The following is a 25,683-nucleotide window of genomic DNA, read 5'->3' on the forward strand; positions in this document are numbered from 1 at the left end:
ACCCCCAAGAGGAGGTGAAAACCACTCCCAGGGCAAAAGCACATATCGGCACAATATCACTTTTTTTTCTTTGACTTGTTAGCTATGTGTATGCCAAATTTCATGTCAATCCAAGCGGTTCTTTAAAATTTAGAGATTTTGCAATATTTTACCGTTAAAGAACGGACTATTTACCAAAGCCAAAAATGGGAAATCCAACAAACACAAAATCGTAAAATACATTTTGATATAATTTCTTAATTTATAATGTTTTTTGAAAAATATTTCCGTATGGGGGGCCGAAATGTCAAAACTAGATATAAAATGTAAATTACTCTTTTCGGGATTCGGGAAGTGAATTCATTATAGGTATAAATCTGTGGTAGGTACTTACATGGTTATTGTTTTATATTTGAACGTGTTTTGTTTTGACATTTTTTGACAAAACCTGTATACCTACAACTGAAAAAAAAATGGATTTATGTTAAAATTGTACTTTAGGTTTATTTAACGATGTATGTACTGATATAAAAGAATCTTTTCCGCGACTTCGTTCCGAATTGATAAAACACATTGTTCCCATATTCAAAACGACTCAACGTGTACTTAGCATAGGTCACAGTTCTACTGGATAAACATAACCGGGTGAACGATATGATAAGATATTCTTACTCTAGTTTACGGTGGTTTATTGACCCGCTGTTAACGATCTTACACATACATACAAATACGTTCCACATGCTCTTAGTCACTATAATTATCCATTGTTTAGGTTTCAGCAAGACAAGTCAACATGTGTAACCAGATTCGAATACATATATGAAGTCAAAATCAACAATACCTGCAGTGTTTTCCGATTTTTACCGATATTTTGGGTTAATATAGCCAATGGGTTTGGCATTTTTTAATCACGTTGCATGATTTTACAAAAAATATGATTACATATTTATTAAACTTCAGTTTATACGTCGATCACTTTTACTTTATAACAGAAATAATCAAGAAGGCGACATATAATCACGATCTTCCTCTTTACGTGCTCATTGCTTAATAAGGCCGCTTTTTACAGCTTGCAATTATACCTGCAAGACGCAAGAAAGTTGCCTAAAGGCATGCTCAGTTGATTATTGCCTGCAACTTCTTGCAATTGCGCGATAATCGGTTTGGTGCCATTTTCTCTGCAAGTTTTCATGCAAGTCTAGGGGAATCTGTAGGAATTTTGATTTTTCCACAATGTCAAATGCCATAATCACTGATTGACACGGATTCACGGATACATGCCGATCAGTTGTTTTCTGTTTGTGAAATATCAACATTTTTTCCCACGCGGCCAAGCATTTCTAGCTTGATTTGTTGATTATCATTATCCGGGTTATCTTATAATTTACTTAAACCAACATTGAGATTCTGAGATTCTATAATTAATTGTACATTAAGCTACAGAAGCTCTCTCCTGTAGCTAAATACCTTAGGGTAACAATTAAGAAATTGTTCTATATGGTCCACATATTGTTCAGTAAAAAGTTACACCATTTTGAGCGTCGGGTTTATGGCGGGGGGGGGGGGGGGGAATTAGTAGTTTTCACGCTGAACCGCTTACGTTTAGAAATATTGACGAAAAACGCAAAAAACTATATTATTAATTTACCGACTTCTTACCTTCCCCTCCCCCAAACCCGATGCTCAAAATGGTGTAACTGTTTACTTTGGTGTTGGAGGAAAACTTTTATTTTGGATGACGGGGCTAGGCCTTTTTTTGGACCTGTCGTTTTAGAACGATCATGCATAGGACCTTTTTTGTTTAAAAGTTAATGTAGAACATTTTTGTATAGAACATTGTTCACGTTAAACCGCATAGATTTAGAAATATTGACGAAAAACTTTAAAAAAACTACTAATTTACCGACTTCACCCCCGTCCCCCGCAAACCCGACGCTCAAAATGGTGTAACTTTTTATTGAACATTATGTGGACCATACAGAACAATAATTTGGTGTTGGAGGAAAACTTTCACTTTGGATGTCTGGGTTATGCCTTTTTTTGATAAATTGTATCATACTATAAAGGATTATTTTATTTGTTGTTGAAATGTTGAATGGGATTATTTTATTATTTTATAGATAATATAAGATTATTCTTCGTAACAAGTAACCTTCATCTTTCTACGCAATTACATCTTGTAGGAGGTAATAACAGTTGTAGTGTAAGTTATCGTGAGGCAAGTGATATTACTACTTCCCGTAGAGGAATATTTTTTACACAAAATTATTAATTAAATTAATAAAATAATAGCCCCAGCCTTCGGAACTTCCGATGAGTGTTATTTAAAAAGTCCCAAACAAGTGTTTTAGTTTCAACTGGAAATATTTTGTTAAATCAAGAAAATTGTATCTAGTGCATGCCAGAAAATAAACAAGATCTATTTCCTAGCCTAGATAATTGATAGTTTGAAATCACATATATACGTAGCTTTCTGTGGCTTTCTCGTGTTTCATCTCCTTTAAGGTTTGTCGTATCTCTTCCATACTGATTGGTTGTACTACGTCTTCGTCTATTGGACCTGTTTTGAAGTATCTGTAATTTATTTCGCAATGTGGTCTTGCTTCCAATAGGGTTCTGTAATATTCTTTCCTACTTTGACGCCCTACGATGTTATATCTTCTCAATATTGTATTACGGAGTTGAATCCTGGACACTCACTGAAGCAATGGAGAAAATTCAAGATGTGGCTATACAGGCGAATCCTAAGGATATCATGGACGGACAAGATAACCAACGAGACCGTATTACGAAGAGTGGGTAAAGAAAGAGAGGTGATGTATACCATTAAAAGGAGAAAGTTGGAATATCTCGGACACATAATGAGAAACGGCACTAAATACAGATTACTGAAGGTAATCCTTCAAGGTAAAGTATTCGGAAAGCGAGGATATGGGAGAAGAAGAATATCATGGTTAAAGAACTTGAGTAAATGGTTCTCCACAACAACAACTAATCTATTTAAAGCATCAGTTAATAAAATAATTATAGCCAGAATGATCGCCAATATTCGAAACGACTAGGAACTAAAAGAAGAAGACTTTCACGCTAACATTGGGTGTACAGATAACTGAGGACGGCAGCGAGGAGGACCAAATACGGAAACGTATAATGCTAGCCAACAAAGCATACTTCTCTCTGTCTCAGATGTTTGGATCCAAAGACATCTATAGGGAAGTAAAAACTAAAAAAAGTAAAGTTTAAAATATATAAAACCATCATACGACCAACAACAACATACGACGCGGCGTAGAAACATAGATCATGGCAGAAAAGACAATAAACCATATTAATACTTTTGACAGAAAGATATTAAGGATGATACCCATTTTCGGCAATGGTATATGAAGAATAAGTTTCAACCACGAGTTATACCAATATTACAAAGAACCCTCTAGCAAATTATGCAAAAATACAAAGATTGCGCTGGGCAGGTCACCTTATAAGAATGGATAATAACAGAACACCTAGTAGAACGCTTAAAGGAACTACGGTGGGACGTCGTGCGTCGGCCAGTAGGAAGAGATGGATAGACGAAGTGAGAACCGATTTTTAAGAGATAATGAGCGTGGATAACCGGAGGAGAGCAGCCAGGGACAGAGATACTTGGAGGAGGATGCTGGGGGAGGCCAGTGCCCGACTTGGGCTGTAGCGCCATTGGAGAGATCATTTTCTTTCCACTTTAACATACTTATGGGGTTTAATTCCCCTGTTCTTTTGTGATCTTTCCTGAGATTTCCTATAAACTTCCATGCTTCAGATACTTGTTTGTTTTATATTTGTTCGAGAAATTTGTAATTCTATATAAAAAGAATTCTTGAGTCCAGCATCCATTTCAATTGCATTTAATATCGCTAAAAGTGAACATTAGCCTTAAAAGGGTCCATCGAAACAAACAGGATAAGTATCAAAATTATTGATTCCCTGAAATGTAGGAGCTGGAGACAGAATAGGTAATACTATTAGCGCTGACCTACATCTAGATGTTTTCGAACAAGTTTAAAAAATATCGTTAGTTTTAAGGTCACGACGTGGTAAATAACGTAAAAAGACGTATATTACACGAAGAAATCAATCAGAATGGTAAACAAACGCTAACCCTATAAAACACATTCCTTAAAAACAACTTAAGAACAATAATCAATATGTTTTTAACACGTACCGGTAATAACTACATTCAAAATTTAAACTTAATAGCCCGGGAGGTAGTGTCTTTGACCGGAGCATTTTAGCATGGCTGTTTTCTTTTTATTTAGTTAGGTGTTCCAAAGCTTATTAACAAATGATGTGTCAGCTGGCCCAAAACCGGGGATTTTAGACAAGAAAAGGTAAAATATGAAACTTGATGGAAAAACGCTACAACTTTGTCAAATATTTATCTCCGCGACTTACGTGTATTATGGACTAGAATACATAGCTACTGGCTTTCACCCAGGCAACTCGGGTTCGTTTCCTGGCGTTTTTAGCGGAGCTTTTTTTGTTAATCATTTTTTGATAATACCACGTTTTTATTATTTATACGACACAATATAAAAAAGTCTGTATGTCTTTTATAGAATCGTAAACTATATATTTGATCATAATATTATGATTGACCTTAATAAGCAAAGTTGTTGTACATGAAACCCTGAAGCTTTCTGAGTTAGTACGACCAATCTAAGTGAAAAGGGGAGTTGCCCCCCCCCCCGACATTCTTTTTTATTTTTTTGGACAAACTGTTTTTTCTTAATTTTAAATGATGTAGAACCAAAAGATACCTACAACCTTAATTTTTCACTTTTCTATCACCAACCCCCATTTTTTAATAGCAATCTAAATATTCCCTGTTCTCTATAATATATAAAAATGAATGTTTGTGTGTATGTCCCTTATAGAATCGTAACCTATGCATTTGATCATATGATGACCTCAAGCAAAGTTGTTGTACATGAAGCCGGGAAGGTTTCTGAGTTAATACGACCAACCTAAGTAATCATTATTTACGCAGACACCAAAAAAAATCAATATTGTTTATTAGTAAAAAGTATACACAATATTTTTGAGTATTTTTTGACTTTCTGGTAATTTTTATGTATTTAACTTTTAAACATTATTTAGTTCTAAGGCGGTACGAAGTTTGCCGGGTCTGCTAGTTAATATTAAAAAAATATTCTTGGACTAGTTTGGCAAAGATTAAAAAGTATAAATCATTAATTTATGAATTTCAGATTGTAAGAAAAAAGCGTCAGCTGCATCATGTACAACAACTTTGTACATGAAGAACGTACATTTGGAAGCTTCAATACAACAACTTTGCTTATTAAGGTAAATCATAATATGATCAAATGCATAGTTTACGATTCTATAAAAGACATATATTGTGTCGTATAAATAATAAAAACGAGGTATTATCAAAAAATAATTATTTTTCAAATCAAAATGTCAATTTTAAAAACAAAAAAAGTTTCCAACGCCAGGAATCGAACCCAAGTCCGAGTCGCCTGGGTGAAAGCCAGTAGCTAGGTATTCTAGATCATTATACACGTAAGTCACGGAGATAAATATTTGACATATAAGTTGTAGTGTTTTTCCATCAAGTTTCACATTTTACCTTTTCTTGCCTAAAATCCCCGGTTTTGGGCCAGCTGACACATCATTTGTTAATAAGATTTGGAACACCTAACTAAATAAAAAGAAAATAGCCATGCTAAAATGGTGCGGTCAAATTTGACACTACCTCCCGGACTATAACGCCAAAGTCGATATATCGCTGTTTTTAATAAGACCGATAGAGTTTTAGGAGCATTTAATGGTTGGGCAGAAACCTTGTTTTTTTAACTATATGACATAGGAGAGATTAGTGAGCAAACGAATTGAACACAAATACATAATATGTATAACATAAATAAATACATAGGTATACATCGCTTGTATGGGGACACACGTGGAAAACAAACAGACAAAATGCTTAAGAGAAATAGCGAAAGTGTCCAGATACGTAGCTGAACGCTTCCTGTTCAGAGACCTGAAACAAGTAAATACTGAAGATAATGGAAGAAAAAGCCAAATTCTAGTGATTTCTGTCAGAAGAAAGAAGAGGTCAAAATATAGTGTGGGTCCCTGCCAATCCTAAGAGCTCAATACTTATCATATCATAATACCATATCATAAGGATTAAGCTCTCGAGTCTAGAGTCTAGAGGGACTCTATTATTCACTGGAATGAGTTAAATCGGGAGAGAAAAGATAAGTCATTTATCGCTACTAGACCAGGGCATTTTGGAAAACATATCGATTTTTAAATACAGCACCTATTGACTTGCAACTTTTTGCATTGTGTTCGTGATGACGACGTCAGGAAAAAGTATACAACATAAAAATACGTAAAAATGGATAATTGCATTTACAGTGCATAAAATGCACCCAAAAGTGTATAAACATGTCAAAATCAGTGTACTAAGGGCCCGTTACTCGGGGTTTTTGGGGTCGCTGAACATGAATGAGACATCAGAACCGAACCCCGGAGCACCTGGTGCCCAGCGTTTTACTGCTAAGGCACGTTATCTGGTGTTTCAAGGTTTTTCGGCACTAAATTGATGCAAACGGATTACTCGGAGGTTTTAGGATCGCTAAAGACAAATACGTCATCAGAACCGATCTCTGGAGCACTTGGTGTCCAGGGTCACTGCCTATGCACGTCATCTTCTGGAGTTTTGACGGCTTTCGGCACTAAATTGATGCAAACAGATTACTAGGGAGGTTTTGGGGTTCCTGAATATGACATTAGAACCAACCCTTGGAGCACCTAGTACCCAGAGTGACTACTATACACGCCATCTTCTGGAATTTCGAGAATTTCCGAAAATAAATTGATGTAAACAGAGTACTTGCGGGTATAAAAAAATAGCAAAAACCACCCAGTAATCTGTTTACATCAATTTAGGGCGGAACCCCCTCAAAACTGTAGAAGATGACCTGTCTTAGCTGTAACCCTGAGCACCAGGTGCTTCGGGGTCCGTTCTGATTGCGTTCAGCGACTCCAAAAACCCCCGAGTAATCTGTTTGCATCAACTTAGAGCCGAAAGCCCTGGAAACTCCAGATGGCGTGCCTTAGCAATAACCCTAGGCATCAGGTGCTCTGGTAGTCGGTTCTGATGCCGTATTTATGTTCAACGACCCCAAAAACTCCCCAGTAACAAAAAGTGGCACTTAATATACTGATTTTGACATGTTTATGCACTTTGGATGTATTTTATTCACTGTAAATGCAAATATGATTTTCCACCAATTTTTCTATTGTATAGACTTTTTTCCCGACGTCATGCGTCATCCCGAACACACTGTAAAAAGTTGAAAGTCGATAGGTATTTAAAAATTGATTTATTCCGGTGTTTTTTGTTCTAAATGCCCTTGTCTATATTGTTGGGGTTTAATGCAGTTATTATTATTAAAATATCGATTTGTATGCTTTGCTTCTACAAAATAAATGTGTGAGAGAATGAAGAATACAAGAAAAAACTAATGTTTTCAACTTTCGTTGGGACAAGAGCAAAAATATTATAGCTGATTTTGAGAATTGATACAATCCTCACTGTTTGAGCCCCCACATACTGCAGACTTTTTATCGGCCGATAGTTTAATCAGCAGCGTTTAATGTTAAGCCGCGTTTACACGATGACAATTGGCGAGATAATTGTCATTGAACAATTTCATCACGTGGTTGCGGATTGTCGGAGGCCAGTCCAGTTGAACTAGAAGATGTTTATACGGGGCCAACTATTGCCATGGCAGTAGACAGCTAAAACATGGCCGACTGCTCGTCATCTGTTGTGTCCGGTGAGGACTTAAAACTAATGTTAAATCAGCTTTACCGGCCTACACCGTTCACACGGCGCCAATTGTCGCGACAATTGAGATTTCGAGTGGTGGGGGGCTCACTGGGCGCAGCTCATTGTCCTCAGTCTACTCCCGGAGACAACTGAATTTTGGGCCAATTGTGAGGGCAGTTGGCAAGGCAATTGGCCTGAAGTGTTTATGGCTCCAATACACGTTGGGCCAACTAGTTGGCCAATGAGTTTGGCCAATAAGTTGGGCCAAGTAAGAACAGTGAATACATGGTGATTACACGTTGGTGGAGTTATCAGTCTGCATTAACCTTTCTTAGTGGATAAACAAAAAACAAACTCTGATTATGGATATGGATGTGGAGACTGTAGCAGCTGACGCAATTAATTTGTACAATGCGTTCAATGCTTATAGAAAAGTGTACAAAACAAGAGTGATTAAAAAAAATGGCGCAAACGACGGTGCTTTTACACCGAAAAAAGTATTCATATTTAAACACAACCTTAAAATTAATACTTATAAACAGTTAGTCCAGAAAGCCACTGCGCATCCGCTAGGAAAAATATTCTAATTCGGATTTTTTGCACAATCTTACTCTAAAAGGACTCCTTTTAACAAATTTGCATGTTGCCAAGACCAAAAGGTGGTCAAAAATTTTTTAAACGTTTTTTTTTGTTTTTTTCCTAAAATTATTTTTTTTGCATGGAAAAAAGTTTTTTTTAGGTTTTTTGGATCATTCCAAACAGAAAAGGTCTTTAGTGACTTTTTTCTAAAATTGATAGTTTTTGACATATAAGCGATTAAAAATTGAAAAATTGCGAAATCGGCCATTTTTAACCCTCAAAAACTATAATATAGTTATAACTGTGTATTATATAGTGTTTTATAGTGTAATATAGTGTAATATAGTTTTTCATATTATGAAAAACTAAAAATTTGAATGTTGCCAAGGTAGGTAGATATTCTTTAAACATCGATTGATGAAATCACGAAGAGTTTTTTGCAATACAATATTCAAAACTCCTTTGTTTTTTAATTGAGAATCAAGCGTGCACGACACTATTTTCCACCGACAGTATGGTGCAAATGAAAGTAATAAATTCGTTATTTCGTAAACCGGCGACTTTAAGGAAAAATCCCGAAATAGGTCGATTTTTATTTTTAAGTTATGTTATTATGGCATATATGGTATACTAGTGACGTCATCCGTCTGGGCGCGATGACGTAATCGAAGATTTTTTTAAATGAGAATAGGGGTCGTGTGGTAGCTCATTTGAAAGGTTCTTTAATTCTCTATTCAGTAATGTAAACATTTATATAATTATTTATACAGGGTGTCCTTCTACTTCTTTTTTTGTCAAATAATTTAATTTAATAAAAATCTTTTGGACACCCTGTATAAATAATTATGTAAATGTTTATATTACTAAATAGAGAATTGAATAACCTTTCAAATGAGCTAGCATACGACCCCTATTCTCATTTAAAAAAATCATCGATTACGCCATCACGTCCAGATGGATGACGTCACTAGTATACCATATATGCCACAATATCATAACTTAAAAATAAAAATCGACCTGTTTCGGTATTTTTCCTTAAAGTCGCCGGTTTACGAAATAACGAATTTATTCCTTTCATTTGCACCATACTATCGGTGGAAAATAGTGTCGCGCACGCTTGATTAGCAATTAAAAAACAAAGGAGTTTTGAATATTGTATTGCAAAAAACTCTTCGGGATTTCATCAATCGATGTTTAAAGAATATCTACCTACCTTGGCAACATTAAAATTTTCAGTTTTTCACATAGTTTTTGAGGGTTAAAAATGGCCGATTTCGCAATTTTTCAATTTTTAATCGCTTATATGTCAAAAACTATCAATTTTAGAGAAAAGTTACTAAAGACCTTTTCTGTTTGGAATGATCCAAAAAACCTAAAATAACTTTTTTGCATGCGAAAAAAATTAATTTTAGGAAAAAACAAAAAAAAAACGTTTAAAAAATTTTTGACCACCTTTTGGTCCTGGCAACATGCAAATTTGTTAAAAGGAGTCCTTGTTAAGTAAGATTGTGCAAAAAATCCGAATTAGAATATTTTCCCTAGCGGATGCGCAGTGGCTATCTGGACTAAGTATCAGTATTGTGAGAACAGAAAACAAATATTTTATAACTCAACGACAACAACGTGTTCAGTCTTCATAACCAAACAGCTGTTTGGCAGATCGCGCAAGTCCCAAAAATCCTTTGATTTGTGCACCAAATACCGACAAGATTCGGTTTGTAGACCAACGCTGACCGCCAATCGCAAACTCATGCGAAGTGGTCCTGTACACGTTGGCCCAACTCCTTGGCCCAACTGATTGGCCCAACGTGTACTAGCCCCATTAGATGAAGACAATAATTTCATGCCAGTCAGTTGTCTTCTGACAATTGTCTCTCCAATTGTCATCGTGTAAACGCGGCTTTGTGCGCATACCGAGCCAACTAAACAGTCGGGTTGGTGAAGAGGGCGCACACTAGTAACAGCCGACCGACTATTCTCGAACGATTTAGTACTAAAGTTCTTATTTGACTGTTGAAGTGAGTAGTCGCACAGTGCAAAAATTATCCAGAAATGTTATTATCGCTCTCATACAACGGAGGAGGAAAACCAACATTCAGAGAGTATATTAAGTGCATCCAATTCGCAGTGGAAGAAATAAGACGATGGTCACATGTAACAGATGTGATTCAGAAGATTGCCATGTTAAAATTGAACTAGGCAGGACACATAGGAAGAATGGAAGACAACCGTTGGACGAAGCAAATTCTTAAATGGCGACCAAGGATAAGCAAAATAAGTAGTGGCAGACCTCAAACAAGATAAACTGATGACATCAAGCGAATGGTTGGTCACGAATGGATGCAAAAATCAACAAACAGAAATGAATGGAAACACCCAAGGGAGGCTTCCTTCTGGCGAAAGATGGAATAGCTGTTGACATAGGCGTAACCAGGGGGGTTTTGGGGGTTATAACCCCCTCCCATTGGGATGTAATTTGAGCTCTATACGCTTAACACCATACCCCTCGGAGACCTTCCAGTAGTTGTAACCCCCCCTTAGGATTATCCTGGTTACGCCTATGGCTGTTGATGATGCTGATGATGAATTCTCAGTGATAGATTATTTAGTGGAAAATTCTACACAATGTATTATAAATTACTTGATTACCCAAAAAAGTTTTTCGCCATTTATCGGATGATCTTAGTCAGCTTCAATGAACTAGTCATGCTAATTGGACCAAGCATGTTTCTACAATTAACGATTGTGAATTAGACGATGCCATTTTTTCGCAAAATATTCAAAAAATATTCGCACGGCACAAGTATTGGACACCAAAACTAGGAGAGAATTTAACTATCGACCGATAAACAATCGCCGTGTGTGCGTAAGTCCTACTTAGCCAATACTGATTAAAGGCAAGCGTCCACAGACCCGCATCGAACGCATCATACGCAACGGATATTAGTTTGCCTTGTACAGAAACTTATGTAACCCCGTCCACTGATCCGAATCGTACAGATCGCATTATCGGCAATCATTGTAAGGCAAACTAAAATCCGTTGCGTACGATGCGGGTCTGTGGACGCTTGGCTTAAACCGTCGACCGATAGTTGGCCGACAGATTAGTTTGAAGGCAATCGGGAAGCCCAACTTTTTTATCGGCCGATACTGAATCGGTGTAATGTGCGCATATGCATACCTCTCTGTACTGATTAAGAAGCCGACCAAACTATCGGCCGATAAAAAGTCTGCAGTCTGCGGGGTATAATTCTGGGAATTAAAGAAGCCTTGTCGATTAGGATGAACATATCGCCGGTCCGTAATAAGAATGACGTAACTGCAAAAAGCCAAATTTCTCAGGAGAACAAAAAAAAAACGATTGTCAAATATTTAAAATAGGGATTAAATGAGAAGTAATCGTCCAGAAGCATCGGTATGGCGCTTATTATTACAAAGGTGGCTTTTATTTTTATCCCTATTGGTTCGAATTTCATTATCTTAATTTAATCCCTCCATTTTCAACCCTTTTACAGTTGCGTCATTCTTCATCTAAAAATTTTTAAATATTTAAAATAGTGATTAAATAAAGAGTAACCCCAAGGAGCATTGGTATCGCCTTGATTCTGACAATGATAGCTTTAGTTTCATCCCTATTGGTTCGAATGTCATTATCTTAATTTAATCCCCCCATTTTCAACCCTATCTACAGTTGAGTCATTCTTGATCTTAAAATTTTTCTGTACAAAAAACTATTTTTAAATATTTAGTATGCCGTTTTTTCTTACAGCGTTGGATTTTATTTTCATCTCTATTGGTCCGAATTCCATTATCTTACTTTAGTCTCCCCATTTTCAACCCTATTTACAGTTGCGTCGTTATTCATCTGACACAAGGTCTAAAATGGTGCGTATTTCAATAACGAAGCAACTACGCTGTAGTGGCTCAGCACATAGTTACAGTTCTGTCGCTTTTGTATCATCTTTACACAGTCTTTTAAAAGTTAATTACGCAATAAACAGATATTTGATTAGATGATATTTCAATATTAAAAAATAGATAATTTGGTGTAAAGTTTCTACAGATTTGACGTAAATATAACATTAGATAAAATTTACTGTTACTATTTACCCGAAGAAAAACGGATCTGGTATATCATGCGACTTACCGCACTTTTACATTCATAGAGTTTCTTCATCTCTTCGTACAGCCACATTTCCACGGCGAGCCGCTTCCTGATGAGACTCATTTGGTGGTGTCCGTACTTGGCGGTGAGAAACTTCTCCCGCTTCTCCTTGATTTCTCCCTTGTCCTTGAAATTGACGTGCAAGCCCGTCTTGGCCGGTGACCTTTCCGACCTCACGTCTGCGAGAATGCCGCCCCCTCCTCCGCCGCCCCCGGGCGTAGTGCCGTTCGTGTAACTCGCTCCCGTTACGCCGCACTCCATTTTGTTAAGGTTCGGGGGGTGATGCTGCTGGAAAGAGAACAAAGATGTGTATTAAAGACATGATATGTGTAGGCAAATTCAGAGCGTATACATATTATACATATGAAGGGTACAGGGGAAAAACAGCCAAAGTCACAAATTTGTTGTTTGGGGTAATTCTATTTTTTTACTTTAAAACGGCATCCCCTTATTTACAAGTAACTAATCTAAAATTTGAAAATAAAGTATGCGGCAAAATAAACAGTACCGAAATGAATGTTGAAAGGTTTATGATTATTTATACAGTGCTAGTCAAAAGTCCGTACCCCCCCTCGTATCTTTTGAACGGTTATACCTATAATAGTGAAATTTGGAGTGAGGAAATAAACGGACGTAAGCTTCTTAACTAGTTATGACAGGTGACGTTACAGAGCCACTGTGACCGATAATTTTAAATGGGACCTTATAGCAAGTGATACCTCGTTTGAAAGGTATTTAAAATACCTATTCAGTCATACTAATTTTTTTGGGTTTAAGTTGATTTTGATTTTGGTGAATAAATTAAATAAATATAATATTGTAGTTTCGAATTTAATTAATAAAAATTCAAATGTCCGCCTATGGATTTTTTGTCAAAAAAGTTGACGTTTTTTAATTCTCTAGTAGTTTTTACGTCAACGTCAACCTGTTTGACAAGTAATCATAGGCGGAATTTTGAATTTTTATTAATTAAATGCGAAACTACAATTTTATATTTATTTCATTTATTCATCAAAATTTGCTTAAACCCAAACAAAATTAGTATGACTGAATAGGTATTTTAAATACCTTTCATACGAGGTATCACTTGCCATAAGGTCCCATTTAAAATTATCGGTCACAGTGGCTCTGTAACGTCATCTGTCACTATGACGTCACCTGTCATAACTAGTTAAGAAGCTTACGTTCGTTTATTTTCTCCCTCCAAATTTCACTATTATAGGTATAACCGTTCAAAAGATACGGGGGGGGGGGGTACGGACTTTTGACTAGCACTGTATATCTAGTATAGTAGTATGTATACATGATATAGCCATGCAAATATTATTCACGACGAACGACGTTCCCGATAAAACAGATGTTAAAGATGCCCTCTGGCCAGCGGCGAATCTACTAGGAGGGAAAATGAGAAAATTTCACCCTACCCTTACAAGGTCCAAAATTCAAGAAAAAAATTGTTCAAACAAAAATATATTAGGTAACATGAACCCGAAACCACCGAAAGACAAATTCAATCCAATAAACACGCTAGTTAGGAAAATTAAGGGAACTTAATGCCTATAAGTTATTATTTGTGTCTTTTATGTAATCTGAGTTTATCTTTTTTATGTTTTTTGGTTGGTTTTTCATTGAAAGTTCCCCTTCAAGGCAAATTTCCCCTCCCAAGGCAAATTTCTGGTTTCGCCACTGCCTCTGGTTCGAAAAATCTTTAATTCTAGTCCTCAATTCAGAAATGGCAGACGGTGGATTTGTCTGACTCCTTCAGCATTCTCCATATGTACGCATCAGGTGGAATTAGTTCTGGTGAGTGGTAACTCCTAAGATGATCGCACAGTATTCAAAGAGACACCCTAGCAGTGTGACAGGTTGTCCCGTCCTGCTGAAACCATTGTTGATTTTAAGCTTGGACCGTTTTCGTGACCTTTTCCGTATGACCGAAAATAGTACTCCACCATAAAATTTTTTTTTGCAAAACTGAAGACCCTTCTGAAGCACCTAACATTATCACGAGATTCACATACGCTATAACGACGGACGTTCGGAAACCACTCAGTATATTTCGGCGCCTCACACATACAAATTTATACACTGAGGCATACGAATTTCAGTACTGTTTATTTTGCCGCATACCGTATTTTTTTTCAGTGAGCATTTTTTTATTAGCCTATTATAATCAAAACTAATGTTTAAAGTATTAATTTTTTTAGTAACTTTTAATTTTGATGGTTGTTTCCTTTCTACCTGTGGACTCTGGCTGTTATTTGCCTGTACGGTATATTTTCAAACGTTAATAACTATGGACTAGTGATGTAGCGAATATTCGTATTCGCATTCGCGAATATTCGCATATTTTTCCATATCCGCATTCGCATTCGCATCCGCGAAATTTTTGCGAATGTTTTGCGAATATAAATTATCAGAAAAAAAATAATTTGAAGATAATATTAGGTTAATAAAAAAAATCTATTCACTGCTCATCTTTTCGAAGTTATACTTCTTTACGCGCGATATGAGGGTGAATATTAATAGGATTAAAACCTTTGATCCCGGCGCAGTCGCATTACAACTTTGTTCTGATTGGATGTTCAAATGACATGACAAAAATTATCCAATATGGCAGCTGTGGCACAGCTGTGGGACTGTGGTTTGGTTATGTATGGTTGTTGCGTTTTAAAATTTGTAGGAAGAGAAACAACAAACAAAAAGTTAGTTAATGGTTATGGTTATACTGCCTTTTTAAATAGTTTTCATATTATATTTTTGGACTTATTAACATAGAAGAGATGATTGTTGCATGCCAATGTGAAAGCCCATCAAACTGTGACTAGTATGAGTGCCGCAAAATTACTGATAAAGAACCTATTAGCTCGAAGGCGTAGAGAACTGTGGATAACAACAATCAACCGGGACGATCTACGATCTCGCTTATTCAAAGCTAAATAATCTTACACTGGTAAGTTGATCAAATTTTGTTATGATATTTGAACATAGCCACTTTGCACGATGCAAGTGATTGCGAAATTTATTAGTCGTTATACGTGCTCTGATTGGGTGTTGAAATGATCTGTCAATAATAAATAATTGTTCAATATGAAGGTAAACAAATGTATAATATATTAGTTTTATTGTTGTGAGGACAGAAACAAAAAAGTTTATAATTGTAGTGATTTTTAAATAGTTTTTAAAAGCAACAGGTACGTAATAATTGTAAATGTATCATAGGTACCTACCTATTTGAACCTACCAAAATACATAGTATGTAATACTTTTATTTACATAATTTGATTACCTTCAAAATTTTTATCAATATTCACCTAATATATTGTTTTCTTACTCTATGTTTTGTTGTATTTTTTCAATTCTAAATCATTTCAATTCAAAATCAAAATAATTTGATTTACATAATTCAAAAATGTCAAAAGTTTAATCCGTTTAGTTAGTCGATCTTCGCACATAATGACACACTGTCTCCGTGGCGAAGCGTTTAATGCGAGTGAACCCCAATACAACGCCAATACCAGCCGCGCTGGTAAGTTGGTTCGAATCCCAATAGAAACTTGTATTTTTTTATTTTTTTTTTATACATTTTATGATTGTAAGTATATTTATTATATAATTTTATTTTCAGAAAATACGTATTTAGTTAAAAAATTTTCCGATAATTAATGTTCAGAAATCATTTGTGGCATTTTTAATGTGTTTGTGTGTGTTTTATTCTTTTATTATTTTAATTTTTGGCACTGTTTTAATAAAAATGTTTGAGAAGTAGTAAGTATAAATTAGTTTAATATTTAAATAAAATATAAATAAAAAGTATATTAATTTCGTTTATATTCATATAATCATATAATAGAAGTATAACTTCTTACGTGCGTACAAAGTACAGACACATTCTTTTTTTTTATATTAAGAAAAGGTAACTTAACCTCGTATACCTAGTCATATTATCAGCCTTCACTTTATTTTATTATTTGGTATTATGTAATAATATATAGCTTAAGATTTAGGTTCATTTACACTAAATATCAAATAAGTTCTCATTAGAAATTTAGAAAACATTACAAAAATGGAAACAAATTTGAAAAATCTTAATATTTGCATTCGCATCCGCATTCGCGAATGTTGGTAGCAGATATTCGCATTCGTATTCGCGAATGTTCACAAAATGACATTCGTTACATCACCACTATGGACTAAGGCATTTTTTACAACTAGACTAGTGACTTCTGATGGTTTAGTACAGAATGGCGCGAATAACTCAATTTTGAAAAAATGCTACTTTGGCTGTTTTTCCCTGTACCCTTCATATATTAAGGCTTGAAAAAGTTTAATCTGGTTAATAAAATACGAAGCGTTTGCCATTTCGTTTAATATGAAAAATTATTAATTACTAAACAATACCATAATAGTTGTAAACAATTCTTATGGGATTTTCAGATTTTCAAATTTCTCAATCAGAAAACATATAAATAACAAGAAATTCGACTTTGTAAGTCCTAGGTTTTCACAGAACGTTACGGGAAGTAGAACTGGTCGATATTTGAACTCTTCGCGTAATTTTGGGTCGATTGATATACGATTTCACTAATTTTGAGTCATTTTAGTCAAATTAATTTTAGACAGTCATGTTGTTAGACTTTAAAACAGTACTTCCGGTTGTAACTCTAGAACTGGAAGTTCGAGGTCAAATTTCTCACCTCTAATACCACCTTTGGGTTATAAGCTCTCATTTGACACCTCATTTGTCATTCTATATGTTCTCATAACGGAGGAGTTGTGTTTAAAGAGACACGAATAATTGAAGGTTTTCACATTTTAATGTAAAATGGATGAATACAAAATATAATAATGAATAAAATTTTTTTCCCTTTCTGGGCGAAAAAATAAAAAATATAATATAGTAAAAATGAAATATACTAAACTACTATTGGGACCGTGCAAGTTCGGCAAAGCGACCTCTATTTCTACGCTCTGTACTTTTATTCGCACTTTTAATTATATTGGCCAATTATATTAGTCCTGGTTGCTGGATAATTGTCAAGGCCATAGTCCAAAAAAATAATAAGAAGAAAAAATAAGATGCAGGTTATGTTTAGCAAACGTAAACAATTGTATATTGGCTCCGTGTGTCTCCCCTCTACTTACAGTCACATGACACGCTGTCAGATTTTGTAAGGACGTTTTAACATTGAGTCTTATGGGATTATTTTGTTAAACTTGAATATTTTATTTTGTAGTGATAATAACCGAATACAATTGTTAGAATTCATTAGTTATTAATTTATACTGTAATTTATAGTGCAACAAAAATATTTTCTTTTTCGTTAATAAAGATTTATTGACATAAACTGCGATAGTGAGGTTATGTATACAAAATCAAACTGATAATCAATATTGGAAAGTGAAGAATTTATATCAGATTAAGTGCGTTTTTATTTTCTGTTTATATTAATACATAGTATCACTAGCGTGACACGGCATTTTTTTTAAATATCTCATTTAAACATACACAAAGCGTCCTTATAAAATTTCAAAAAACCGCCACCATGAGCAGGTCGGTCGATTATGCTTTGACACTTTGTTAACGCTCGGAGCGAATAGTAAATAAAATTAGTTATTAAAATGCAGTACTGCAAGCAAAATACAATTAATTAAATTTACCTTTATATAATAATTGCATATCATATCAATATTGTGGAGCAATATATAATTTTTCTGCGTCAATGACAGAAGGTATGAAATATACGTCAATTTGACAATTTCAATTGACAATATGAATTATTTAAGATAGTTGCAATATTTCTCCGCGACTCGCGCACGGTCGTTTCTCGTTTCCCTTCCAAGTACTTGCACACCGCGAATACCATCAAATTCGAGAATGTTGTGGGGTCATTATGGTCTTGGCACAAGAAACGAAAGAGGAGAAAGGCTGATACAATTCTGCCAAGAGACGGATATGGTTGTAATGAACACATTTTTTAAATTACATCTAAGAAGGCTTTATACATGGAAATCCCCGGTGATACCCCAGGGAAAATCATAAGAAACCAAATTGATTTTATCAACATAAACAAAAGGTTTAGAAATTCTGTCACATCAACAAAAACATATCCAGGCGCCGATGTCTTCTCAGATCATAGTCTATTAGTTGCAAATATCAACATACGACTCAAAATAATTCATAAGAAAATGAGACCCAAAATAGGTATAAAACTACTGAAAGAAAATAACATCCCGTAAAAAGTAAAACCAGAGATTAATAAGAATTTTGCGAAAATAGTTGAAGAGACTCCTAGTGGAATAGAAGAACAATGGAACGAAATGAAGACATCTATTAACACACTTTCGCATGAATATCTTAAATCAAAAAGAGAAAAGAAGCAAGAATGGATGACAGATAAAATATTACAGATGATGGAAGAGCGAAGGAAATTAAAAGGTAGAAATGACAATGAATACAAAAAGTTGCATAAGAGTATAACTAAGGGAAATAAAAGGGGCAAAAGAAGCATGGCTGATGGAGAAATGTAAGGAAATTGAAACACTACAACGCAAACATGACGATTTCCATATGCACAAAAAGATTAAAGAAGTACAGAACATCAGAAAACAACGCAATAATACAGGCATAGTAGTAGACGTCGAAGGTCAGATTTTGACTACAATTGAAGATAAATTAAGAAGATGGAAAGAATATATGCAAGAATTATTCGACGATGCTGCACGAAGATATATGAAATAGACAATCCCTACGGCCCAGAAATAGCAAACGAAGAAGTAACTATGGTCATTAAGCCGATTAAAGATGGGAAATCACCAGGACCTGATGAGGTCCATGGTGAAATTTTAAATCTATTAGAGGCACACCAAATTACAGCTGTTACAAAGTTATTCAACAACATATACGAGACTAGATACTTACCAAAAGACTGGTTATTATCAATATTCATTCCACTTCCCAAAAAAACCAACGCTAGAAAATGTGAAGAACATAGATTAATTAGTTTGATGAGCCATGTACTTAAAATACTCGTTACTATCATTCACTCACGCATATACACCAAATTAGAAAAACAGCTGAGTGAAGTTCAATTTGGATTCAGAGCAGGACTCGGAACGAGGGAAGCACTTTTCAGCTTGCAAGTTCTAATACAGAGAGCTAGGGATGTCAACTGCGATGTGTATGCATGTTTCATAGATTTCGAGAAGGCATTTGATAAAGTCCCACATGGAAAACTAATCGATATCCTAAAAACCTCAGGACTCGATGGTAAGGATATAAGACTCGTCTCAAACTTATATCTCCAACAAAAAGCAACAGTTCGATTCGAAAATGAACTGTCCGAAATCTTCACAGTTGAAAAAGGAGTTAGACAGGGTTGCATACTGTAACCAGCATTATTTAACATATACTCTGAAAACATCTTTAGAGAAGCCTTGGACGAATCAGAAGATGGTATTGCAGTAAATGGACAACTTATAAATAATATTAGATATGCAGACGATACAGTATTGCTGGCAGATAGTGCGCAGGGGCTCCAAAGGATCATGGATAATGTTGTAGAAGCATGTAACAAATACGGCCTAAAACTAAACTGTAAGAAGACAAAAATAATGATCATTAGTAAAAACACCAACATAAACGCCCAAATTACCGTAAACAATACACCCCTAGAGAGAGTACAGAAAATATGCTATCTCGGCTGCAACATTAAGGATACTTGGAATCATAGCTACGAAATAAAAACTCGTATTGAAAAAGCCAGAAGCTCTTTTAAGTCTTACGAAAATTCTGTGCAACTTGTCTTTAAGTATCAATATACGCATAAGAATTCTTAGATGTTACGTCTTTAGTGTCCTCCTCTACGGAGTTGAAAGCTGGAGCCTGACAGAAGATGCCATAAAACGGTTAGAGGCGTTTGAAATGTGGTGCTACCGACGTATGTTGAGGGTCTCATATATACACCACACAACTAATATAACTATTCTCCAGAGGCTAAGAAAAGACAAAGAAATAATTAACACCGTAAAGAACAGAAAATTGGCTTACTTCGGCCACATTATGCGTAATGAAAAATACCGACTGCTACAGTTGATTCTACAAGGCAAGATTGAGGGCAGGAGAGGCCCTGGACGTAGACGTATATCTATATCTTGGCTGGCCAATCTTAGAAAGTGGACTGGTCTAACGTCAACTGATCTATTTAGAGCTACCGTAAATAGAATAAGATGGGTCAATGTGGTCGGCAACATCTCCAGAAGATAGGCACTTTTAGAAGAAGATGGACGTACTAACATAAAATTTAAGGCTCCTTGGTCAATGCTCTTTGCGGATGGTATCGTAATTATGGAGGAGAGCAAAAAAATGTTGGAGAGTTAAAGAAAGGATATTGAGTATGGTGGAGTTATGGTTGGCAGGTCAAAACACGTAAAACTTAAAACATCTTGATACACAGCAGAAAATAAAATTGGAAAGGTGTGCGTTTCTATAGAAAAATATTTAAATAAATAAAAACACTGTTACTTCGTGTTTTCTGTACGGTCTTAACGGTATTGGGACAGAATCGGTACATTTTTCGGTAAACCTAAGGATTATAGTGGGTGGATTAAGGGATTAGTTTGAATATTTGCAAACAAAAGCCTGCAGCTTAACAAAGTTAGTCAAAACAGATAGGCATAACAGAAGTTTTATTAGCATGCCCCAAATTTCATTCGTTTACCAGCAGTGGAAGTATACGGATGTATGTTTTGATTTGTTTTCTTGTGTTTACAAGTTTTGTTATTTGTTTTGATTTATGTGTTGTGAATACTAGCTGTAAGTGTTTCAATTTTTATTACCATCATCACATCGACCTAGTTAATTTTTGCACATCTAACCTTGAAAATGACGTACACTTGTGAACATTGTCTTACACAATATTCTGACTCGGATAAATACAACCAGTTAAGATGTAATGGAGATTGCCAAAGAAACTTCTGTATGAAATGTACAAAATTAAACAAGACCATCACTAAAGCCCTATTGGACCAAAAGTCTTCTCACCTTAGATTCTTTTGTACCGTATGTGACTCTCCAAGTTTAAATTATTTAAATGACAAAATTACAAATTTATCAAAAAATCAAATACATTTAGAGAACTTTGAGGCCTTAATTCAAGTTACTAAAAAACTAAATGACAATTTGCCTGTTTTCATCGAGACTTATGACCTATTAACTAAAAATGACGGCAAACTGGACTATCTTATGAAAAAAATTGACGAGATCCACAAACTAAACAACCTGCTGAATCCTGAGAAGGTTTTAAAATCTGTAAGGCAGATGGAACACGACATTTTTAATTTATCGTCAGTTTTTTTCGGCTCTTCTTCAGATGAGACTATCAAGGTTGAAATCCAAGACACAAATTCAACTGAGATTAAGTTGGGATTAGAAAGGCTCTCTTCAAATATCGGTGAAATGTCAAATCAAATGAGCAGTCTTACAAAAAATCTATCTAATATACCAACTAAAAAAGAGATATTGAAGAAAAATACATCTTATGCCACCGCAAGTACCCAAACTGAAGAGCCCCGATATCTCGAACCAAGTCCAGAGCAAAAGCCAAAAATTACAGAAGATAAATGTCACTTTGTAGTTATTAGTAACTTGACCCCAACGTACACCCCTATACAAGTTGTGCACTATATCAAAGAGAGGCTAGGCATTAAGGAATACATTAGATGTTACACACTCCTTAAAGATGCCGACACAGAAACTGGCTCTTCGTTCAAAATAGGTATAAAATCTAGAACAGCTATTAACCTATTATTTAATAAGGAAATTTGGCCACCTGGTGTTAACATCAAATGGTCTATAGAATCATCCAATTCTGAACCAACGCTTTCATCTGAATCACATAAGAATCCGAAGAATCTCAGAAGTCCTGTCACCTTGGAAAATCCAACTACCAATTCTCGCAAGAACAAAGATGAAGTAGAAAACACAAACATACGTACAGACAAGCAGGCCATCGAAGTTTGTAAATCTAAGAATCCGTTCCATTCACCTGTAAATTTCATTAAGAAGGATACTTTAGAACCTTCGATAAATCTGGATCCTTTGACCCCACCAAGAGTTAGATTAACCAATAACTCGAATAGTCGATATCTTCTAGCCAGATTAAGGGAACCGGATATCTTAAAAGCCATTAAACTTCATCTTGCTTATCTACACGACCAACCAGCTTCAGTGTTTTACGATGGATTTACCAATACAAGCGTTAAACTCTTTTTGGCTTCCGAGGGACTTCCCACTAAGACTGAAGATCTACGACGAATTCTGCTGGAATTTAACAATGCCTATGGGATTGGTCCAGATGAGGTGGAAGCTGATCTTGATGCTTACAGATCCTTTCTCACTTCTGAAAGAATTATTCACCTGCAGAAATCAAGGGAATGTCACCGAAATTACTATTCCGCTGCCTCTCCAAAACGAAATTTTTAAACATCACGACGTGTTCTGAGGGACTAGAATCCTCAAATTGTTTTAGTGATAACAACTTTAGCATGGTTCTGATTAATATTCGTTCTATAAGGTACAAAACTGATGAATTATTTTTGTTCCTAGAGGAATTAGGATTTCCCTCGGTAGTTGCGGTTACAGAGCACTGGCTTGAAGTCAACGAGCCTTTTTTTGTAGAAAAATACACCACAATTGCTAGGTATGATCGTCCAAGCTCAGCTTACGGAGGCACCCTAATTCTATCTACGAGCAATGATTTTTCTTCGGTAACAAAATATGACTTTCTGCTAAGTGAAGCCTTCTTTGAGTTTTCGTTAATTTACAATAAGAATCTTAATCTTTATATTATTTGCATTTATAGATCACCTAACTCCTCCGTGGAACTATTTTTTCAGAACCTGCTAAATTTGTTAGATGACCTGCCCCATAAAAGTAGAAAAATTTTATGCGGGGACTTTAACATTGATTATGCTGCTGCTAGTGCTACACAAATATCCTTGGTCAACATATTTGAATCGTATGGTCTAACAATGCACGTTGATTCTCCTACAAGGATTACAAAAACTTCATCTACCATAATTGATTATACTGTCTCAGATTTTTCACCCCTCGATGTCCACTCTACAATTATTAATGCTGGACTATCTGATCATGAAGCAGTTTATACGAAGTTTAATATCTTGAGCAAACCCTCCTCGAAAACCCGACGTTTAGGCAGGATTTTTTCCACCCGGAACTTTCGTAATTTCCAAAATTTATGCTTAACCTCTGAGTGGCGCTTTCCTGCTATGGACGTGGATAATAATTTCAGTACTTTTTTGGATAAGCTTGTCCGTATCTTCAATAAAGCATTTCCTTTAATTGCAATTAAGCCAAAACATCGCAAACCCTGGACTACTAAAGGTATCCGAATATCTTCCAAGAATATGCGTTCTCTTCTCTATATCAGGAAATTTACTACCAACGTTTCTATCACTGAATATATCACAAAGTACAGGGCAACCTATCTTAAACTTATAAAATCAGCTAAAAAAGACTACTACCATAACCGTTTAGGAAGCTCAAAAAGTGTTGCAAAAGAAACTTGGTCCATAATAAACGATCTTCGAAATAAAACCCACACTGCTAAAACAATTTCCCTTCCAGACCCTGAAAATCTAAATGAGTACTTTGTTAATGTGAGTAAAAATATTACATCAACTATTTTGCCACAACAAGATCCCATTGCTTATCTCCCTAATTCAAGAAAGGTCTCGAATTCATTCTTTATAAAACCAGTCGATAAATCTGAACTGATCCAAACAATCAATAGTATCAAAAGCAAATCCTCCTGTAGTACTGATGGTCTATCGATAAAAATTTTTTCTAATCTCCCAGAAAATGTGTTAGAAGTCCTCATCTCACTAATTAATGATTCCTTTGAGAAAGGTAAATTTCCAGAGTGCCTGAAGACAGCCATCATTATTCCTCTTCATAAGGGTGGTGAAATATCTAATACCTGCAATTATAGACCTATTGCACTACTACCGGTACTCTCCAAAATTATTGAGAGACTCATAAAAGCCCGACTTATGTCCTTTCTAGTTGAAAACAAAATTTTATCACAAAATCAGTTCGGCTTTTTAAATAATAAATGCACCACTGATGCCATCTTTTCTGTACTACATGAGGTTTATCAAGCACTGAACAATAATCTTCATACTGCCACCGTTTTTTGTGACTACGCCAAAGCTTTTGATTGTGTAAATCATAACATTTTGATAAGAAAACTAAATTTCTACGGAATTCGAGGTATTTCTTTAGATTGGTTCCAATCTTACTTGGATGATAGGAAACAACTGGTTAGAGCAAATGATACAGACTCTAGTCTCAAAAACATTGTATGTGGGGTACCTCAAGGTTCAGTATTGGGTCCTCTACTTTTCCTTATCTTTATTAATGACATCACTAGTTTAAAAATCGATGGAAAAATCTTTCTTTTTGCTGATGATACCAGTATCACTTGGAGCAACTCAAATATTGCAACTCTTCATGCTACTATAACTTCTGATCTACTTACAATAAAAACCTGGTCTGACTCTAATTTACTCTCGTTTAACGTAGATAAAACAGTAGCATTGTCTTATAAAGGAGTCCTTCAACCCTTACCTCTTAATAACAGCCAGATCAGTACCGTTGATTCTGTGAAATTTCTTGGTATTTTTTTAGACAACAACCTTAAATGGTCCCACCATATCGATTTGTTAAGGAAGAAACTATCCTCAGCTTGCTATGCTATAAGATCTGTTTCGAATGAACTCAATTTAGCATCTTCCAAAATAACATATTTTTCTTTGTTCGAGTCACATCTTCGTTATGGTCTTCCTTTTTGGGGTTCTGGTACAGCTGCCCAATTCGATGTTATTTTCAAATTACAAAAAAGAGCAATTAGATATCTGTTTGGCCTCAGAAGAACAACACATTGCAGAAGTTACTTCAAAGATCACAGAATTTTAACCCTTCCATCTTTGTATATTTTAGAAACTGTTTGCTTAATTCGTAAACATCTACATGTCTTTCCACCAAGACCTAATCATGACTACTTCACGAGAAATTCTACGTTTGACGTCTATA

At 35.3% G+C, this 25,683-nt stretch overlaps 1 protein-coding gene across 7 annotated transcripts in view; it reads right to left on the reverse strand.

Moving 5' to 3' along the window:
* LOC114328122 (protein phosphatase 1 regulatory subunit 14B) overlaps nt 1-25,683 on the reverse strand; it is a 337,565-nt gene that overhangs the window by 89,943 nt on the left and 221,939 nt on the right. For 4 of the 7 annotated variants that reach the window (XM_028276898.2, XM_028276899.2, XM_050648315.1 and 1 more), the window contains one exon: nt 12,552-12,854. In XM_028276898.2, the coding sequence (XP_028132699.2) occupies nt 12,552-12,854 (303 nt within the window). Of the gene's footprint in view, nt 1-12,551; nt 12,858-25,683 lie in introns of all 7 variants that reach the window. The other 3 variants (XM_028276897.2, XM_028276900.2, XM_050648314.1) reach the window with 1 other exon arrangement.

This window comes from Diabrotica virgifera, chromosome 4 (genome assembly GCF_917563875.1).
Source record: "Diabrotica virgifera virgifera chromosome 4, PGI_DIABVI_V3a".
NCBI lineage: Eukaryota > Metazoa > Arthropoda > Insecta > Coleoptera > Chrysomelidae > Diabrotica > Diabrotica virgifera.